Raw genomic sequence first — 18,557 nt, 5'->3', positions numbered from 1 at the left:
TTGAACGGTTGTACTTGTAGGCAAATTAAGCATTTATTGTTGTGGTCTATTGTATACTTTTGTAGTTTGTAGCTGTTGTATTTGTGGGCTGTTGATGTGTATTAAGTTCATAGTTCAAGTTCAACTCAGTCAAGACAGAGAATATGTATTTATTGTAATATTTATCTATATGTCGTAAAGCCGGCGGCAGGGTGGGGGAGGTGGGGTTTTATGGGGGGGTGGTTGCAAAGGGGGTACCCACTATATTCACAGCACGCCACTGGTTGCAGTAGTATATTTATTTAAAAAAAAGTCAATGTTGTGTCATATTGCAATGAATATCGTTATTGAATATTGTTATTACGCAATAAAATACCCTGAAATATCGCCCGGCTCTACGTTCTGTGTTATTTGGTTTGTTAGTTTGTTGATTTGATGGTTTTAATGGTTTCTTGCCTTCTTGGCGGTGTTGGTGTTGTTGGTGCTGTTGGCGGTCTGCAGCTCGTCCAGCGTGGCGTAGGTGTTGCCCTGTTGGGCGGGGATGTCCTCGTAGGTGTTGTGGTTACCTGGCTGGACCGCAGGTATGTCCTCGTAGGTGTTGCCGTGATGCGTGACGAGGCTGTACTGCTGCATTGTGGGTAGATCCTCGTAGGTGTTGGTGTTGAGATGTTGTGGGAGGTGCTGGTAGGTGTGGACAGGTGTAAGGGGATCAGGGCTGGGTTTACCTGGTGTCTCGGCGTGGCTGTTTGGATCCCAGGGCATGTTCCTCCCGGGACACAGCCCGGCGGAGGTCTGGTACAGCGGGTTCTGCTGCAGGTCGCTCAGCTGGGTCTCAGGTGCCTCGTTGGGTCCAGGCTGGTACCTCTCTCTGATCAGAAGTGAGGAGGAGGAGGAGGAGGAGGAGGAGGAGAAGGAGGCGGATTTGGGAGGGACAAGGGGTTGCCGTGGTGTTGTTGCGGGACCTGACTGGGTATCTGAGGGGTTGCTGTGATGGAGATCCTCGTCCAGGTGAGGCAGTGACCTGCTCCGGCTGCTGTTGGCGGGATTTGGGGGTCGGTCAGGTGTGGGGAGGTGGGCATCGTGACCTGGGTAACTCTGCAGGTGAGAGTCCAGAGAACCGAACCCCTCGCTGCTCAAGTCTCGCGTTACCTGTCCCTCAGGACCTTCATCAGCCCCTGTCCTGCTTCTCCACCTCTCCTCAGGCTGGGAGGAGAGATGTCCTCCACTCAGAGAACTCCGGAGAGGCGGGTTTCTCTTCAGGACGGCCGGCAAATAAATACAAAACACTAAATTTAATTTTACATTTTAACACCTGTTCTTATTTAACATTTTTTATATTTTCCTACATAGTAAACTAATAGTAGTGAAGTGATCTATCAGACTATGAAGGAACAAATAAGGAATCATGTAGTAACTTAAAACAGTGTTAAACAAACTAAAATACTGAGACAGTGCTGATGAGTGCCAGTTCCATCATTATGCACTTGAGGATACTTTCAAAGTTTTGGATTTGAAAAGTCATTTTTCTTTATTTAGTTGAGTAGTTGTTTCTTCTCATAATCTGGATTAGAACATAACTCAAATATTCACTATTCACTGTATACCTGTAACTCTACCTCTTCACTACTTTACTTTAACTGATGCTCTCAAACACTTTATTAAGAGACAAGAAATTCAAGTAATTAACTCTTGATGAGTTCAGCACAGCTGTTAACTGAAAGCCTGAATTCCAGGAGACTCTACCTCATAAAACTGACTGAGAAAATCCAGCAGAGATGTTCAAAACTCATCATCTAAACAAGAAAAATGTAAAATATAAAACATATTCTGGTTTGTTTAACACTTTTTTGTTCATTAGATAATTTTATATGTTTTTTTATAGTTTAGTATTAATCTACAATGCAGAACATTTTTAAATAATGAAAAAAACTTTACTCTATTTAAAATGAACAATAAATACAGAACTAATACTTTAATACTAATAATTCTACTACTATTACTACTACTAATAATAATAGCTTATATTGTGTGTTTGGAATATTTGAAAGTATTTATCATTTTTATTCTCCTAAAGGAAATAGTTTTGGGTTTGTAATGTTTGTGTAGAGCTGATCTCACGCTGGCAGGTGTATCAGTAGATTATCTGATCTAAAGCTTTAAATTAGAATATCAGGTGTTTTGCATTAGAGGAAGTGCAGAGGGCAGAGATGGAATCTGATTGTCTGCGGTTGGGCGATGGATTACCTGGACGCTGCTGTTCCTGTCGATGGAAGTGGAGGAAACGAGTTTGCGGTTGTTGGTTTTTGAGGGTATAGTGGGCGGGGCCTTCGCTGTGACATCACTGCGCCCATCCCACAGAATGCGCAGGGCCTGGACGCTGACCCCTGACCTCACCGCCGGCTTACAGTGCACCACGTCATACAGCTCGTCACACGGGGGCTGGGGGGCGGAGACACGGACACAGACACGACCAATCAGATAACGTTTACACATCTGCATATTTCAGTTTAATTATACATCATACATCATATTTAATGCCTTGTTTGATGGCTTTTGATCATCCATCTTCCTCTTGATATTCCAGAGGTTTATAATTTGCACTTTTTAAGTAATTAATGCCTCGTTTTAAATATCAGGTTTCTCTGGATTCTAGTAAGGAGGTGTGGAGCTACTTTGAGCTGGATAACGGTGTAAAAAGTGATTTATCAGGGTAAATTATGCCCCGTATCTCCCAGTCTGAAGGGTGTTTGTTGGAGAAACTGTTAAAATTTCTGGATCTCTGAACGCTGTGGGAGAACGGACGTGTGCTATTCATCAAAGATAAGAACTATTGGTACCACTTTAAAATAAAACTACCTTTATGAAGGGTTTATTAATGGTTACTAATTTAAAAAATCATTAATAATCAGTTATAACACGTACGTAGAAAGGGCAAAAATGTAGATAGCTGTGTAATATAGTTCACTATTTGGCAAACAACAGGTCATTGTTGCTCTTTCTACGTATGTGTTATAACTGATTATTAATGACTTTTTAAAGCATTTACAACCTAATTAGTAACCATTAATAAACTAATTGTAAACCATTTATAAACCCTTTATAAAGGTAGTCTTATTTTAAGGTGGTACCAAACTTTTTATCATGTTTAACTACAACAAAAGTCATTTTACACCAGAGTTCTCCTTTAATGTTATTCTTTAGACAAATCGTGCACCAAGCAGCTTGATTTAGGGCGTGTCAGTGTGTCTTTGCTATCGTAACAACGGGAAAAGTACACATTGCGCTACTTGAAGCATGCAAAACATGCATGTCATAAACAGGGGCGGATTTGGAAGTTCTGGGTCCCCAAGCAATGTTTTTTTTGCTTGGGGCCACAATCAAATGGATTCTTTTGTGTAGTAAAATGTAATATTGACTGACAACCTGGCTGTCTCAGGTACCTCATCCTCGTCAGACGTTTCATTTCTTGCTGCTGCGAAAAAATTGGTGAGCTTTGTGTGAAGCTTTCTGTGCTTGACCTCCTTTCCTTAATTCTCTTTCTTTTTTGGGCACCGCTGGGATAAGAGCGTTTCATGGTTGTGCCGAAGCTACGTTAGTCTACCTCGCCTAGTTTAACTATAATGTGGGTTTTTTTTCTTAGTTTTTTTTGCCAACCTTTTGGCCAGCAAGGGCCCCCCTGATCCCTGGGGCCTCATGCAATTGCGTGGTTTGTGTGGTGGTAAAATCCGCCCCTGGTCATAAATTTCTTTATTTAATGTGGGTGTGGTTAATTTTAGGAGTAATGTGAAATAAACCAATCAGAGTGTCTCTTGCTCATCATTCCCTTTAAGAGTCAGATGAACTCTGACTTTGTATAGGAACAGGTCAGGTTTATTCGGTGTAAACTACCAAGTATGTATGTGTGAGAGGCTCCGCCCACCTCTTCGTCAGTGTCGGAGATGAGGTACTCTCCGAAGGGCTGGATGGGCGTGGTCTTAAAGAACTGGATGAGCTCTGGTAGGCTGGTGTGGGTGATGGAGTCTCCAGTAACCACCAGCAGGCCGTCCTCCGTCTGATTAATAACGAAGTGCCGACAGCGGTCCTCCCCCCTGTAAAAGAACCACATTCAGTCCCACAGAACCAATCAGAGGACAGAGGACACTGGGAGGACACTGGGGGACAATGGGGCGTCCTTCAGGGTAAAAATACTGTTGCTGGGGGTCTTTCAGAAGCCCTAAAGCCCACAGGCCACATTAAATGCAGTCTAGCAAAATTAACTTTGGTATTATTATATATTATTAGCCAGTTTAACGACAGTTTGTAGCCCATAATGCACTGCAACGGAAAACAATGCAGCGACTAGATTTAGCAACTTTCCAGAGCCCTCTAGTGAGTTATTTCAAAACCAACGAGTAGCAACAAATCTAGCAGCCTTTAGTAAAACCCCACAGCTTGTGCTGTACACTTCACCCCTCACCTGAGGACCATCACTGAGACACAGCTGCAGCTCCTTCAGAAAACTGGTGAGTACCTAATAAGCAGCTCCCAACCCTTTTTAAGTCTTGCTTTTTGCAAACTATCAACTCCTCTGATTGTTTTTGGACATGAAAAAAAGGATTTGCCTATATTGTACCTGTCTGCCTGTATTTTCAACAGAAAAAAAACTAAATAAAATCCTTCTTTACTTGCAACCTGTTTTAACCTACTCTTCATCTACTTTCTCTCTCTTCTCTCTCTTTATCTTCTTCTCTCTCTCTCTCTCTCTCTCTCTCTCTCTCTCTTTCTCTGTTTTTTCTGCTCCAAGAGACAGTGCAGTACTCTCAGACTGATGCTCTTAAAAAACTGATCTAAGAATGGATAAACTTTGGGGCAAAAAAAGGATAGAGGAGTTCAGTTTAAGCAAGTAGGCTCTGAATGAGAAATAAGAAAATGAGAAATGACTGAAATAACAGAAAAAAGATGCAGAAGATGCAGAGCTTTCAGACCTCAAATAATGCAAAGAAAACAAGTTCATATTCATTTTTTATGCATCTTGGCATCATGTTCTCCTCCACCAGTCTTACACACTGCTTTTGGATAACTTTATGCTGCTTTACTCCTGGTGTAAAAATTCAAGCAGTTCAGTTTGGTGGTTTGATGGTTTGTGATCATCCATCTTCCTCTTGATTATATTCCAGAGGTTTTTAATTTTGTAAAATCATTTTGTGGTTTAATATTTTTTCCAGAGCTGTATATTGTTTATATAGCAAGATTAATGTAGAAGCAGCATGACCTACTGTACTCTCTCTCTCTCTCTCTCTCTCTCAGACTCCGGCTGCTGCACTGACCTGTATGAGAGGATGAATCCGCTGGCTTTCTCACTCAGTCGGATCAGGAAACTGCCCAGTGCTTTATCTCTGAGATTATCTTCAGCTTCTCTGAGGAACACAAACACAGTCTCACATATTACACACTTAAAATAAAAAAATTATATTTGATATATTGAACTCTTTTGCTGATGTAACATTTATCATCAGTGCCAACAATAGTATTAATTGAATATTTTATTTGTACTTGTTTATTTGATTGTCTGCTAGGAATTTAAAAACTTTTCTATGATGTAGTTTTGTAATACATATGTCTATGTGTATTTTTTTTTACGTTTTTAAATGGTAAAAACAAGTGTTAAAAGCAATGTGAGAAAAACTAAAAACACAATCAGTATTCAGTATTGTGTCAAATGTATTTTGGTTCATTTCTATTTAAAAGTCTCAATTAAATGTAATTCTAAACTTGAAAATGTATATGTTCAATTTAAATACTACTGGAGTACAATCGTCCTAAATAAGACGTAATTTTATTAGTTATTTTTAATTAGAAATGGATTAAAAATATATAGAGTTTTCTTACTGTCTGGAGATGAAGCCGCGGAACCATGCAGGGAAATTTCCATCAGACAGGAGAAGATCAGCCTGAGTCTCAGTGAACCATTTCAGAACCGGCTGCTTCAGTCCGGCTCCCTCAGCCCGACCCGGTCCTTCAGTTCTGTCCCCCGACCCGGCCGTCCCCATCCTCATCAGATCCAGAGCTGCCCGGATCTCCTCCATCCTCACCATCCCCCGTCCCAGCGCCCCCTTAGAACCAAACCCGGGCCTTCAGAACATAACAGAACCTTCAGAACCAAACCGGGCCTTCGGAACCAAACCCGGGCCTTCAGAACATAACAGAACCTTCAGAACCAAACCCGGGCCTTCAGAACATAACAGAACCTTCAGAACCAAACCCGGGCCTTCAGGACACAACAGAACCTTTAGAACACAACAAGGCCTTCAGAAATCCACTGGGTCTTCAGTACACAACCAAGCCTTCAGATCCAAACTGGGCCTTCAGAACACAACAGAACCTTTACAACACAACCAATCCTTTAGAACCTTCAGAAAACAACTGAGCCTTCAGAATTCTACTGGGTCTTTAGTACAGAACCAAGTCTTCAGAACCAAACCAGGCCTTCAGGACCCAACAGAACCTTAGGAACACAACCAGGCCTTCAGAATACAACTTCAGAACCTAGCCTGGCCATAAAAAAAAACTGGCCCTTCAGAACACAACTTGGATTTCAGAACACAACAGAACCTTTAGGAAACAACTGAGCCTTCAGAACATTCAGAACCCAAATGCACCTTCAGAACACAACCGAGCCTTCAGAACACAACAGAACCTTTAGAACACAACCAATCCTTCAGAATTCCACTGGACCTTAAGAACACAACCAAGCCTTCAAATCCAAACCGGGCCTTCAGAACACAACAGAACCTTTAGAACACAACCAATCCTTCGGAATACAACTTTAGAACCTAACCAGGTCATCAAAACAAAACTGGTCCTTTAAAACACAACCTGATCTTCAGAACCCAACAGAACCTTTAGAACACAACCAAGCTTTCAGAACCTTCAGAACATAACCAGCCTTCAGAATGCCACTGGGTCTTCAGAACACAACCAAGCCTTCAGATCCAAACCGGGCCTCCAGAACACAACAGAACCTTTAGAACACAGCTGAACCTTCAAAAAGAACCCTCAGAACACAAATGTGTAAATCTGATCTTTTCAGAGAGCAGCAGAACCTCCGGTACTCACCTGAGCCCTCAGAGCAGGTCCTCAGAGCAGGTCCTCAGCTGGACGTGTCTCTCTGGTCTGGGAGGTTCTGCAGGTCTACAGGAAGCTCGGCTCATTTGCCTATTTTCCGTTACCCTGCAGTGTGATGAGCGTGAGTGTGAATGGTGCTATTGTGAAAGGGTTGCTATCTGGCTGCTGGATTGGTGCTCTGGGTGATTTTACTGCACTATCAGCTCAGCAGATCCGACCCGAGTTCTGCGTAAATAAACAGTTTTAAATGACGCTGGAACAGGAAACATGATGCGTTTAGATTAGCGTTTAATCCCAAACCAGCCTGAGGCACCATGATCCAGCTGATCACTACAAATTAATGCTGAAAAGTTTGTGAACTCTTTAAAATTGTTTATATTTCTGCATTTCTTTCATTTGATCTAAAACTAAAACCAGTCCTAAAATTAGAATTAGAAATAAAATTATTAGACTGGATCATTCATTTATTAAGACAGAAGGTCCAATAAGTAAGGGTTATGTTTAGTATTTGTTGTATTTGTTGAAACCTGCTATAATTTATTCTTAATTTAGTCTGTATTACTGCACTACCTCATATCTACGGCTGCTTACTTACACACTTTGTATAGTTTTTGTATTTATATAATCATGTGTATGTTCTTCTTTCAGCATTTTTAATTGTATTTATATATTTTAAGGTATAGTTAATATTTTATTTTAAATCAAATAAATTTTATTTATTTTAAATAATAGGAAAAGGCGTAATTCCAGAATAAAAACCTTATCATGGGGCTCACAGTGGTTTAGCAGTCTAAAGCGCTGCCACTATGATCAGAAGATCACAGATTCCAATCCTGTTCATGCAGTTTGCCATCAGCTGCCAGAGCCCTGAGAAAGCACAGTTATCCTTGCTCTCTCTGGGTGGGTACAGTAGAGGGCGCTCTTTCTTTCACCCTTATCACTCCTAGGGTGATGTGGATTAGAACAAGGCTGCATCTGTGAGCTGATGTATCAGAACCGAGTCGCTGCGTCTCTTTCCTCCGAGCGTTAGCACTGTGATGCTACTCGGCAATGCTACAGCATCAGCAGCAGTTATAAAAAAGAGGCGGGGTCTGACTTCACATGTATCGGGGGAGGCGTGTGCTGGTCTTCTTCACCCTCCTGGTGTGTTGGAGCATCACTAATGAGAGGGAGAGTCCTTATAAGTGGATTGGGTAATTGGCTTGTAAATTGGGGAGAAAATGTGGAAAACATTATTAAAAAAAAAATCCTTATCCCGTGAAACATGGTGGTGGTAGTATCATAGGCTTATTTTGCTGTATCTTGGTCAGGACCGCTCGCCATCATTGATGGGACATTTAATACTGAATGAATGCAGAGAATTCTAAAGCAAAATATTAGGACATTTGACGCATTGATGAGCTGAATCACAAGTGAACATGGGTCATGCAGCAAGACAACGAACCTAAAGCACACAAGTGGTTTTATCATTAAAAGATTATAGAAGAATAATGTTATGTTTTTGGAATGCACATTTCTGTAGTTTTCACAGCATTGCTACTGTATAATAAACACATTCTTGCTATAGAATCTAAACCAAACCGAATAGCCAGTAAATGTTGTTATTTTCTATATTTATATTTTTGTATAATTCTCTCTTACATAAAAATGTGCATGGCTAGCTGATTAGCACACAGTGTCTAAGCTTACCTTATATACACACTGTAAAACATTACAGCCACATTAATTATGTGAACTTATTTGTTCTTTTCAATTCCAATTGCCATGACAAGTTTAGTATATTGAACTCAAGTTCCTTCGCTTTACATAAAAATAACTTAAAATAACATATTGTCTTAACTTCCTGTGAGTTATTCAAATTTACCCAAGTTTATTCAACTTACGTTTTTAAGTTATTGGTTAAAAAAAATGAAAGTGTGAAGATTTGAAAATGCAGAGCGGTAGAGTGATAGGCAGCAAGTTAGAAAAGACTGGAGTACTTTTTACAACTTTAAAACCGTGGGCACATTGGGCTAAACACTTTTTAACCGACGCATAGCAGTTAATAATAACAAGGAGCAAAAAACTAAAGGGAATTACTTTCAGCTGCGTGAGTCACCAACACTCCAAAAAGTAATTCTGTGTTTTAGTCAGAAGAACTAATGTTATTAAGTTGAGTGAACTCACCGGCCAGTACAACTCCATTGTTTTCAATCGGAAAACTTAAAAAGGTTTGTTGAGCCAATGAAAAAATGTGATTTCAACCAACTTTTAGCTCTTTCTTCAGTGTTGGTTCATGCAGCTTTCCTATTGGTTCCTGGTACCATATATCTGCATATTGGGTGTAGCCGCTCCCTTACTTACCATCTTTGTGTTGTCTGTTGCCCTAAGCTACCTTATTCTGGGCGTGCACTAATTATAATATATACGTTGATTGACAGGCCAATATTTGCATATTGGGTGTGGTCTCTCCCTTACTTACCATCTTTGTGTTGTCTGTTGTACAAAGCTACCTGATCCTGGGCGTGCAGTAATATAATATATGTGTTGATTGCCAGGCCTCAGTGTTGTGGGCTGTAAGAGCACATTAACTTTGTTGTGTTTGTAGTGATCACAGTATGCTGACTTTGAGCTACAGAGTTCACTCTTTACTGAGTTTACTCTTATTCTGCCCCAGCAATATACTGTCAGTATTGGCAGTTAAATAATAATGTTAAAAATGTTGCTAATACCTATGGTTAACTTAAAATAATAAGTTGTGTGAATATTACTGAAGTTTTACTGACTTGAAAGTGTGTGTTAAAATAAAGCTGAATTGTTAGTTTATTTGACTAAACAGAACATTTTTTAAAAAAGGACAAATTAAACACTTGAGTTGTTTTAACTCAGTGCATCAAGCTGAAACAGTAAGTAATGAGTATTTGAACAACTTGTTTAACTTAACATCTTGAGTTCATACAAATGTTTTCATCAAGTTGAGTTAACTCAGCTTTTTAAGGCAGCAGGGGAACTTATGTTGCTGAGTTTAACCAACTTAAAATGTTTTACAGTGCAGCTAATTGTGTAATTTGTTCTAGAAATATACCTGATCTCCATGTTTTTGGAGTGTGAAGAAAACTAGAGGTTCTACAGGAAACCCAATTAGACATGAAGAAAACATGGAAACTCCACACAGGTAGGGACTTGAACCCAAGACCCCAGTGCTGACGAGGTGAATGTGCTTTTTTTCTGGACTAAAATCAACAGAAATATTGACAAAAACAGCTCTGTAAAAAAAATGAAGAGATCACTTCAGTTTCTGAATCAGTTTCTCTGATTTTGCTATTTATATGTTTATATTTGAGTAAAATGAACATTGTTGTTTTATTCTATAAACTACAGACAACATTTCTCCTAAATTCCAAATAAAAATATTCTCATTTAGAGCATTTATTTACAGAAAATGAGAAATGACTGAAATAACAAAAAAGATGCAGAACTTTCAGACCTCAAATAATACAAAGAAAACAAGTTCATATTCATAAAGTTTTAAGAGTTCAGAAATAATCAATATTTGGTGGAATAACCCTGGTGGTTATTGTTGGCATCATTGGCATCATGTTCTCCTCCACCAGTCTTACACACTGCTTTTGGATAACTTTATGCTGCTTTACTCCTGGTGTAAAAATTCAAGCAGTTCAGTTTGGTGGTTTGATGGTTTGTGATCATCCATCTTCCTCTTGATTATATTCCAGAGGTTTTCATTTTGGTAAAATCAAAGAAAATCATCGTTTTAGGTGATCTCTTATTTTTTTTAGAGCTGTATTTTTAAAATAAACTGCATTTCCCTTTCAGACTTTGTTCTTTTATATTGATCTCTACAATATTGATGTAGATATCATATCAGCTAAACGTTAACAGATCACATGCTAATCCACTGACCTTAGCAACAGGTACTGAATCCTATAAGTGGACCAACACAAAACATCAGTCTTACTTTTAACACTGTCTCTGTCTCACTTTTATTTTGTGGAAAACTATTTAGTGTTAAATCTGATTATGTCTCTAAAGATTTTGTATTCACATTTTAAGATTTAACTGAAGAGTAAAAAATAAAGAAGTTTAACATTCCTTACCTTTGTCCATTCTGGGGGAATATCAAAAAACTCCTCTAATAGACGTGATTATTAGGAAAATAAAAAATGTGAATACAAAATCTTTAGAGACATAATCAGATTTAACACTAAATAGTGTTAAAAGTAAGACTGATGTTTTGCGTTGGTTCACTTATAGGATTCAATACCTATTGCTAAGGTCAGTGGATTAGCATGTGATCTGTTAACGTTTAGCTGTTCAGGAAACTCAGGAAAACTGAAGAGAAACGAAGCAAAAAACCCCAACAGAACTTAATTTCTGCCATATATATATATATATATATATATATATATATATATATATATATATATATATATATATATATATATATATATATATATGGCAGAAATTAAGTTTATTACTTCAGATCATTTCATTATTTTGTCTCTTTCTGTATTTGTTCAATCAGTCATTTTAATTTATTATATTATGTGATTTATGTGTTTATACTTACGTAATTTTTCATCCTTCATAAGTTTGAGGCATAATTTTATTTATTTTATTTTTTCCTTTGTTCAAACTGTGAAAAATAAAGAAATTAAGTAAATATTTATAATTGTGAGTGAATTTTTAGCAGAAATGAAAACATTTTAGCCTATTTAATCACAGTTTTCATGCATCTTGGCATCATGTTCTCCTCCACCAGTCTTACACACTGCTTTTGGATAACTTTATGCTGCTTTACTCCTGGTGCAAAAATTCAAGTTCAGTTTGGTGGTTTGATGGTTTGTGATCATCCATCTTCCTCTTGATTATATTTTCATTTTGATAAAATCAAAGAAACTCATCATTTTTAAGTGTTCTCTGATTTTCTTTTTACAGAGCTGTATATCTTATTTATATACTAATTTAAAAACACTTTTTACAGAATGGTGTGAGCTGTATAGTATCTATAGTTGAGTTAAAGCTAAGTTGCTGCGGCGCGGGAGGAGTTTCAGCCGGAGCTCAACAGGTGGCGTCCGGATTTAGACCGGGGGCTCGAGCTCAGAACCGGCCCGGTTTCTAACAGAGGACAGAGAGAACTCAGGAGAACCAAACAGAACTCATGAGAACACAGGAGAACTCAGGAAAACTGAAGAGAAACGAAGCAAAAAAACCCCAACAGAAGTCAATAGAACTCTGCAGGACCCAGGAAAACCCAGCAGAATCGAATCAGAAACCAACAGAACTCAAGAAAACCCAACATAACTCAGCAGAAACCAGAATAACCCAGCAGAACTCAGGAAAACTCAAGAGAAACGAAGCCAAAAAAACAAACAACAGAACTCAGTAGAACTAAGCAGAACCAAAGAACTCCGGGAAACCCAACACAACTCAGGGAAACCCATCAGAACTCAGGAAAACCCAATAAAACTCAGCAGAAACCAGGATAACCCAGCAGAACTGCGGTTCGGATGTAAGTAAATAATCTCGTTCATATTAATAATGTATTATTAATGTATTAATAATGTGTTATACATTTAATAACAGTGTATTTTGGTGCTGTGCGGGTTTGTTTGTACTCATATGTATTTATTATTATTATTTATTTGTTAATAATTATTAATAGCGCAGATTAAACGCTATGTTGGCTTATTAATGCGGGATTTCGTGTTTTTACGGTCTGATTTACTGAAACACGAAACTACCCGAGTCCGATTCGGCTCTCCCCGCCGCGCTGACGTCATTTATACTCTACTGTATAATAAAGATATGTTTTCATGTTTTTTTTTTTGGATAAAGTTCAGTTTATTTACTGGTGGAAACTGGTTCTGTTTGTATTCGGTGTAGTGCAATAGTGTAACACTGTTAGTGGGAACACTGGGAATGCTGGTGTCAGTGGGGTCATGAAGTTATTTTTATGTTATTAGTCTATATTTATCTCTGAGTGCTGTTTGAAATGTGAAGCACTGAGCTGTGCTTTATAAATAACCCTGTTTAACATCATTTGAATACAGATCAACTGCTAAAATCACTAAACAAATATAAACAAATATAAATACAGCATAGAAAGTGAGGAAATGGTTTGGTAGATTATTATATTATTTCTTTGTTGTTTTTGATAATAAACAGTATACCATTAGAAAGCCTGTTAATTTCTCTTTTAATGGAGAGCATTTGTGAGGACTATGTATTTGTTTGGGCATTCTGTCTGAAATCAATAATCTATAATCAGTTAGTCTTAGATAAGTTAGATAACTAAAGATAGTTGAACTTTTTGCACCACTTTTCTAATTCACCAATGAAATCTCTCTGTCTGTCTCTCTCTCTCTCTGTCTGTCTCTCTCTCTCTCTCTCTCTCAGGATGGCGGTGTTTAAGCAGGAGAAGGTTGAAGATTATTATGAAGTTGGAGAAGAGCTCGGAAGGTTAGAGTTTTAGATTTTATGATTTTATTTTAATGATAGTTGTGTGTTGCAGTGTTGGAGATCTGAATTAAATTAATATCAGACAGGGTTCAATAGGTGGGTGATGGTGTATCTGATGGTTTGTTGTAATTCTCCTGGTGCTGCTGGTGATCAGCGGTCAGTTCGCTATAGTGAAGCAGTGTCGGGAGAGGAGCTCCGGACTGGAATTCGCCGCTAAGTTTATAAAGAAGCGTCAGAGCAGCGCGAGCCGCCGCGGCGTCCTGAGAGACGAGATCCAGCGCGAGGTCAGCATCCTGCAGCAGATCCAACACCCCAACATCGTTACCCTGCACGACGTCTACGAGAACAAAACCGACGTAGTGCTGATCCTAGAACTGTGAGTGCAATGATTTATTTATTTATTGATTGATTGGTTTGACTTAATAGAATTGTTGGATGATTAGTTGGTTGGTTGATTGGTTGGTGTACACACAAATCTGTTGATTGGTTGGTCGATTGTTTGATTGATAGGTTGATTGGTTGAATTGTTGATTGGTCAGTTTGTTGATTGGTTTTGTACATTAATTGATTGATGGATAATGTAGTTGGTTGTTTGTTTGAATGGTTGCTTTATTGGTGGTTGGTTGGTTGGTTGATTTATTTGTTTGTTCAGTTAGTTGGTTAAATGGTTTGTTCATTGGTTGGTTGGTTGGTTGGTTGATCAATTGATTGGTCTTTTATTTGGTTGGTTGATTTATAAGTAATTGGTTGGTTGATTGATTTGTCAGTTGATTGGTCGTTTGGTTGGTTGATTTTTCGCTTAATTGGTTGGTGGTTGGTTGATTGGTCGGTTGATTGATTTTAGGGATTGATTGGTTGGTTGAATAGTTGGTTGTTTTTTGGTATATGGGTTGACTGATTTTTTAGCTGGTTGATTGAATAGTAGTTGGTTGATTAGTTGATTGGTTGGTTGATTAATTGGTCAGTTGATTAGTCGTTTGATTGGTAGATTTGTTGGTTGATAGTTCAGTTGATTGGTTGGTGGTTGGTTGGTTGATTGGTCGGTTAATTGATTTCTGGTTGTTTGGTTGGTTTGTTGAATGATTGGTTGGATTATTAGTTGATTAATTGGTTGGTTGGTTTGTTGATTAATTGGTAAGTTAATAAGTAATTTGATTGCTTGGTTGATTGTTAGGTTGATTAGGTAGTGGTTGGTTGGTTGATTTTTTTTTGGTTGTTAGGTTGGTTGAATGATTGGTTAATTGGTATATTTATTGGTTAACTGATTGTTTTTTTGTTGGTTGATTGGATAGTGGTTGCTTGATTGATTGATTAATTGATTGGTTGATTGAATGTTTCAGAGTGTCTGGTGGAGAGCTGTTTGACTTCCTGGCGCAGAAGGAGTCTCTGAGTGAAGAGGAGGCGACTCAGTTCATTAAGCAGATTCTGGAGGGGGTTCATTATCTGCACACCAGGAACATCGCTCACTTCGACCTGAAGGTCCGATTACTGACTGTAGTCAGGAGACCGGGTTCTGTAGTGGTTCTGTTAGAGAGAGCATCATACAGACACTTAATATATGTGTATATATATTGTTTATGGAAAACGCTAAAAAGCATATCAGGAAAGGCATACACTCCCTGCCCCTCTTTGTTATTAAAATTAGAGAAAAAAAATAAAAATTAAAAGTCTGTTTAACATAAAATGTGTGTGTATATACATGGGTGTGTGTTAGTTATGGTACATTGTGACGTGTGTGTGTGTTTATCTGTAGCCGGAGAACATCATGCTGCTGGATAAAAATGTTCCTCTGCCTCGGATTAAACTCATTGATTTTGGCTTGGCTCACAAAATCGCTGAAGGGGCGGAGTTTAAGAACATCTTTGGAACTCCGGAGTTTGTTGGTAAGATTTCTGACACATAAATTACAAACTCAAACTAAATGACCACAGTTTAGATTTTAGAAATTAAAATTAATTCTACTGATGTTTTGTTTTCCAGCTCCTGAGATTGTGAATTACGAGCCGCTGGGTCTGGAGGCAGATATGTGGTGAGACTTTTTTTACTTTCATATGTTTTTTTTCTTTGTACATTACTTTAAACGAGCACTGTTTGATTTCTGGAGTATTGCTATCTTAGCAACAGAAAACACAGGAGCTCCACTGACTGAATACAACATAGACAGACGACAACAGTCAGACGTTCATCGCTATCTCGGCAACACAGGCACCGAGCCGAGCTTACACCCCCACTTATTACACACACATGAGCACACAGCAGCACAAACACATGTTTGTGTACATGCAAAGTGTACTTTTCCTGTCATTACGATAGCAAAGACTCACTGACACGCCCTAAATCAAGCTAAAGTGTGCGGATAGCTCGTCTATAGATCTCTAAAATAGGGCCTCTAAACTTCCGAAGATCGGCTGTTAGCGCTACAGCTAACTCATGCTAAACCTTCTTAGCACAGCTGCTGTTAGCATTAAACACTGCTAAGGCTAGCTATTAGCATCGTGGGTAACCCATTCAGAGGAAGCGTGGCTTCGTTTTTTGCTCAGAAATCCCTGTAAATTCTCGGATTTAGCTTGTGTAATGATGATGATGTCTATGTGTTTCAGGAGTGTAGGAGTGATCACGTATATCCTGTAAGTATAAAGAAATATTAAATCAATAAAATATTTTTTTCTCTATAGCATAGCGTACATGCTAACTTTGTGTGTGTGTGTGTGTGTGTGTGTAGGCTGAGTGGAGCGTCTCCGTTCTTAGGAGAGACAAAGCAGGACACTTTAGGAAATATCTCAGCGATGAACTACGAGTTTGATGACGAGTTTTTTGGACACACCAGTGAACTCGCCAAGAGCTTTATCAGACAACTGCTGCAGAAAGACACCAAGTAAGATCTGCTGTCAGGACGTCCAGAGGGTACAGGACAGCAGACCATGAGGATTTTAGCTGAGTCTGACAGAGAACGAGAGAGGGGAACAGGACAGAGGAATGATGGGAAAGGAAATAGGACAGGGGAATAATGAGACAAGGGAATGGGACAGGGGAAGGATGGAACAAGGGAACAGGACAAGGTGATGATGGGACAGGAAACGGGACGGTGGATGGATAAGACAAGAAATGAGATGGGGAAATTATGGCACAGGAAACAGGACAGGGGAATAATGGGGCTGGGGAATAATGAAACAGAAAATGGGATAGGGAAATGATGGTACAGAAAACAGGACAGGGAAATAATGGCACCGAAAATGGGACAGGGGAATGATGGGACAGGAAACAGGACAGGGGAATAATAGGACAGGTTAACAGAACTGGGGAATTATGGGACAGGGGAGTCATGGGACAAGAGAACAGGACAGGAGAATAGTAGGACTGGGGAATGGGACAGGGAAATGATGGGACTTTGGAATGAACGGAAAGGAAAATAATAGGACAGGTGAATGGAAGAGGAACAGTGGGACAAGGGAAAAGGACAAGGAAACGATGGGACAGGAAATGGGACAGAGCAATGATGGGACAGAAAACGGGACAGAGAAATGATGGAACAGGAAAAGGGACAGGGAAATTATGAGACAGGAAACAGTAAAAACTGCTGTCAGGACATCCAGAGTGTACGGAACAGGGAACAGGACAGGGGAATAACGGGACATTGGAACAGGGCAAGGGAATACAACAGGGTAACAGAACTGGGGAATTATGGGACAGTGGAGTCATGGGACAAGAGAACAGGACAGGAGAATAGTAGGACTGGAGAACGGAACAGGGGAATGATGGCCAGGTGAACCGAAGAGAAATGTTGAGACAAGTAAACGATGGGACAGGTGAACGGGAAAGAGGAACAGTGGGACGGGAAGAATGGGACAAGGGAACAGGACAAAGAAACGATGGGACAAGGGATCGATGGAACAGGGGAATGATGGGACTTGGGAATGAACGGAGAGGAAAAAAAAGGGAAAAGGGCATGATGGGACAGATAATTGGGAAAGAGAAACAGTGGAAAGGGGAAGGATGGGATGGTAGTACGGGACAGCCTGAATAAGGTCATTAATAAAGGTGTTTGTTTGTGTTTTACAGGAAGAGGCTCACGATTCAGGACGCTCTGAATCATCCGTGGATTAAAGTAAGATTTGTTTACATTTGTTCGTTTTTACAGCACATTTTTACATCAAGTACCTTCAAATAATATTCAGATGAATGAATGAACCACATGTATATGTTTGTGTGTACAGACACTATATAAAGTGCATTAGGGTTTAATTATATAGAAACTCAGCAAAACCATGTAACGTCCTGCTGTTCTCGTCCCGCAGTCCAACGAGCACAAGGAGGAGCCCAGTAAAGTCCCGAAGAGGAAACACGAGCGTCGCCAGCTGAAGACCAAACGCCTCAAAGAGTACACCATCAAATCTCACTCCAGCATGCCTCCCAACAACACCTACGTGAACTTCGAGCGCTTCGCCCAGGTGGTGGAGGACATCGCGGGTATGGAGGGCACCTTCAGCCGGCTGGCGACGGCCCACGACGGCCTGCAGGAGGACATCGACGCCCTGGTGTCCGTCTACAACGAGAAGGAGCTGTGGTACAAAGAGGAGAGCGAGAGCATCCGGCACGAGCTGTCGCAGCTCCGCTACGAGTTCCGGAAGGTGGAGGCGCAGCGGCGCGGCGTGCAGGAGGACCTGCAGGGGGTGGAGGCCGGACTGGGCCGGGTCAGCGAGCGCTACCGCGAGAGGCACGCCCACTTTGAGGCGCTGCAGAAGGAGCTGGGGGCGGAGCTTCAGTGGGTACAGGAAGTGGTGGGGTCCTTCCAGGTCGCCGGGGGAAACGGTGGTTTCCCCAACTGCAACTTCAGCAGCGTCTTCAATGCGGACGTGAACGAAGCTCTGAAGGAGCTCCTGAACCGGACCTGCGGCGGAGAGCTGCTGACGGGACTTAACCTGGACCAGCAGAGATGATCAACCAATCAGAACTGTCCTGAGAACCAACAAAATAACATTTCTGACCATTAAAATAATGCAGGCCAGTAAAAAAAA

General features: G+C 40.0%; 3 protein-coding genes across 5 annotated transcripts in view; 2 read left to right on the top strand and 1 right to left on the bottom strand.

The window, feature by feature from the left end:
• sh2d7 (SH2 domain containing 7) overlaps positions 1-10,172 on the bottom strand; it is an 18,378-nt gene extending 8,206 nt beyond the window's left edge. The window contains exons 1-6 of one of the 3 annotated variants that reach the window (XM_049473692.1): positions 6,981-10,172; positions 5,848-6,858; positions 5,286-5,375; positions 3,899-4,067; positions 2,224-2,418; positions 436-1,233 (exon numbers count right to left, since the gene is read on the bottom strand). In XM_049473692.1, coding sequence (XP_049329649.1) covers positions 436-1,233; positions 2,224-2,418; positions 3,899-4,067; positions 5,286-5,375; positions 5,848-6,053 — 1,458 coding nt within the window. In that variant the 5' untranslated portion in view covers positions 6,054-6,858; positions 6,981-10,172. The other 2 variants (XM_049473694.1, XM_022667374.2) reach the window with 2 other exon arrangements.
• The window catches only part of LOC103042350 (calcium and integrin-binding family member 2), a 24,985-nt gene extending 12,444 nt beyond the window's left edge, over positions 1-12,541 (top strand). The window contains exons 8-9 of the mRNA XM_022667375.2: positions 10,140-10,237; positions 12,065-12,541. The gene's annotated coding sequence lies outside the window, so the exon portion shown is untranslated. The remainder of the gene's footprint in view (positions 1-10,139; positions 10,238-12,064) is intronic.
• On the top strand, positions 12,502-18,557 carry dapk2a (death-associated protein kinase 2a). The gene is made up of 10 exons (XM_007241604.4): positions 12,502-12,592; positions 13,480-13,542; positions 13,697-13,918; positions 14,883-15,021; positions 15,296-15,425; positions 15,523-15,571; positions 16,143-16,169; positions 16,265-16,417; positions 17,602-17,647; positions 17,838-18,557. Coding segments are annotated over exons 1-10 (1,473 nt in total). The 5' UTR covers positions 12,502-12,590; the 3' UTR covers positions 18,480-18,557.

The sequence above is a fragment of the Astyanax mexicanus genome, unplaced genomic scaffold (genome assembly GCF_023375975.1).
Source record: "Astyanax mexicanus isolate ESR-SI-001 unplaced genomic scaffold, AstMex3_surface scaffold_43, whole genome shotgun sequence".
NCBI lineage: Eukaryota > Metazoa > Chordata > Actinopteri > Characiformes > Acestrorhamphidae > Astyanax > Astyanax mexicanus.
This window is presented reverse-complemented; position numbering and strand designations above follow the sequence as displayed.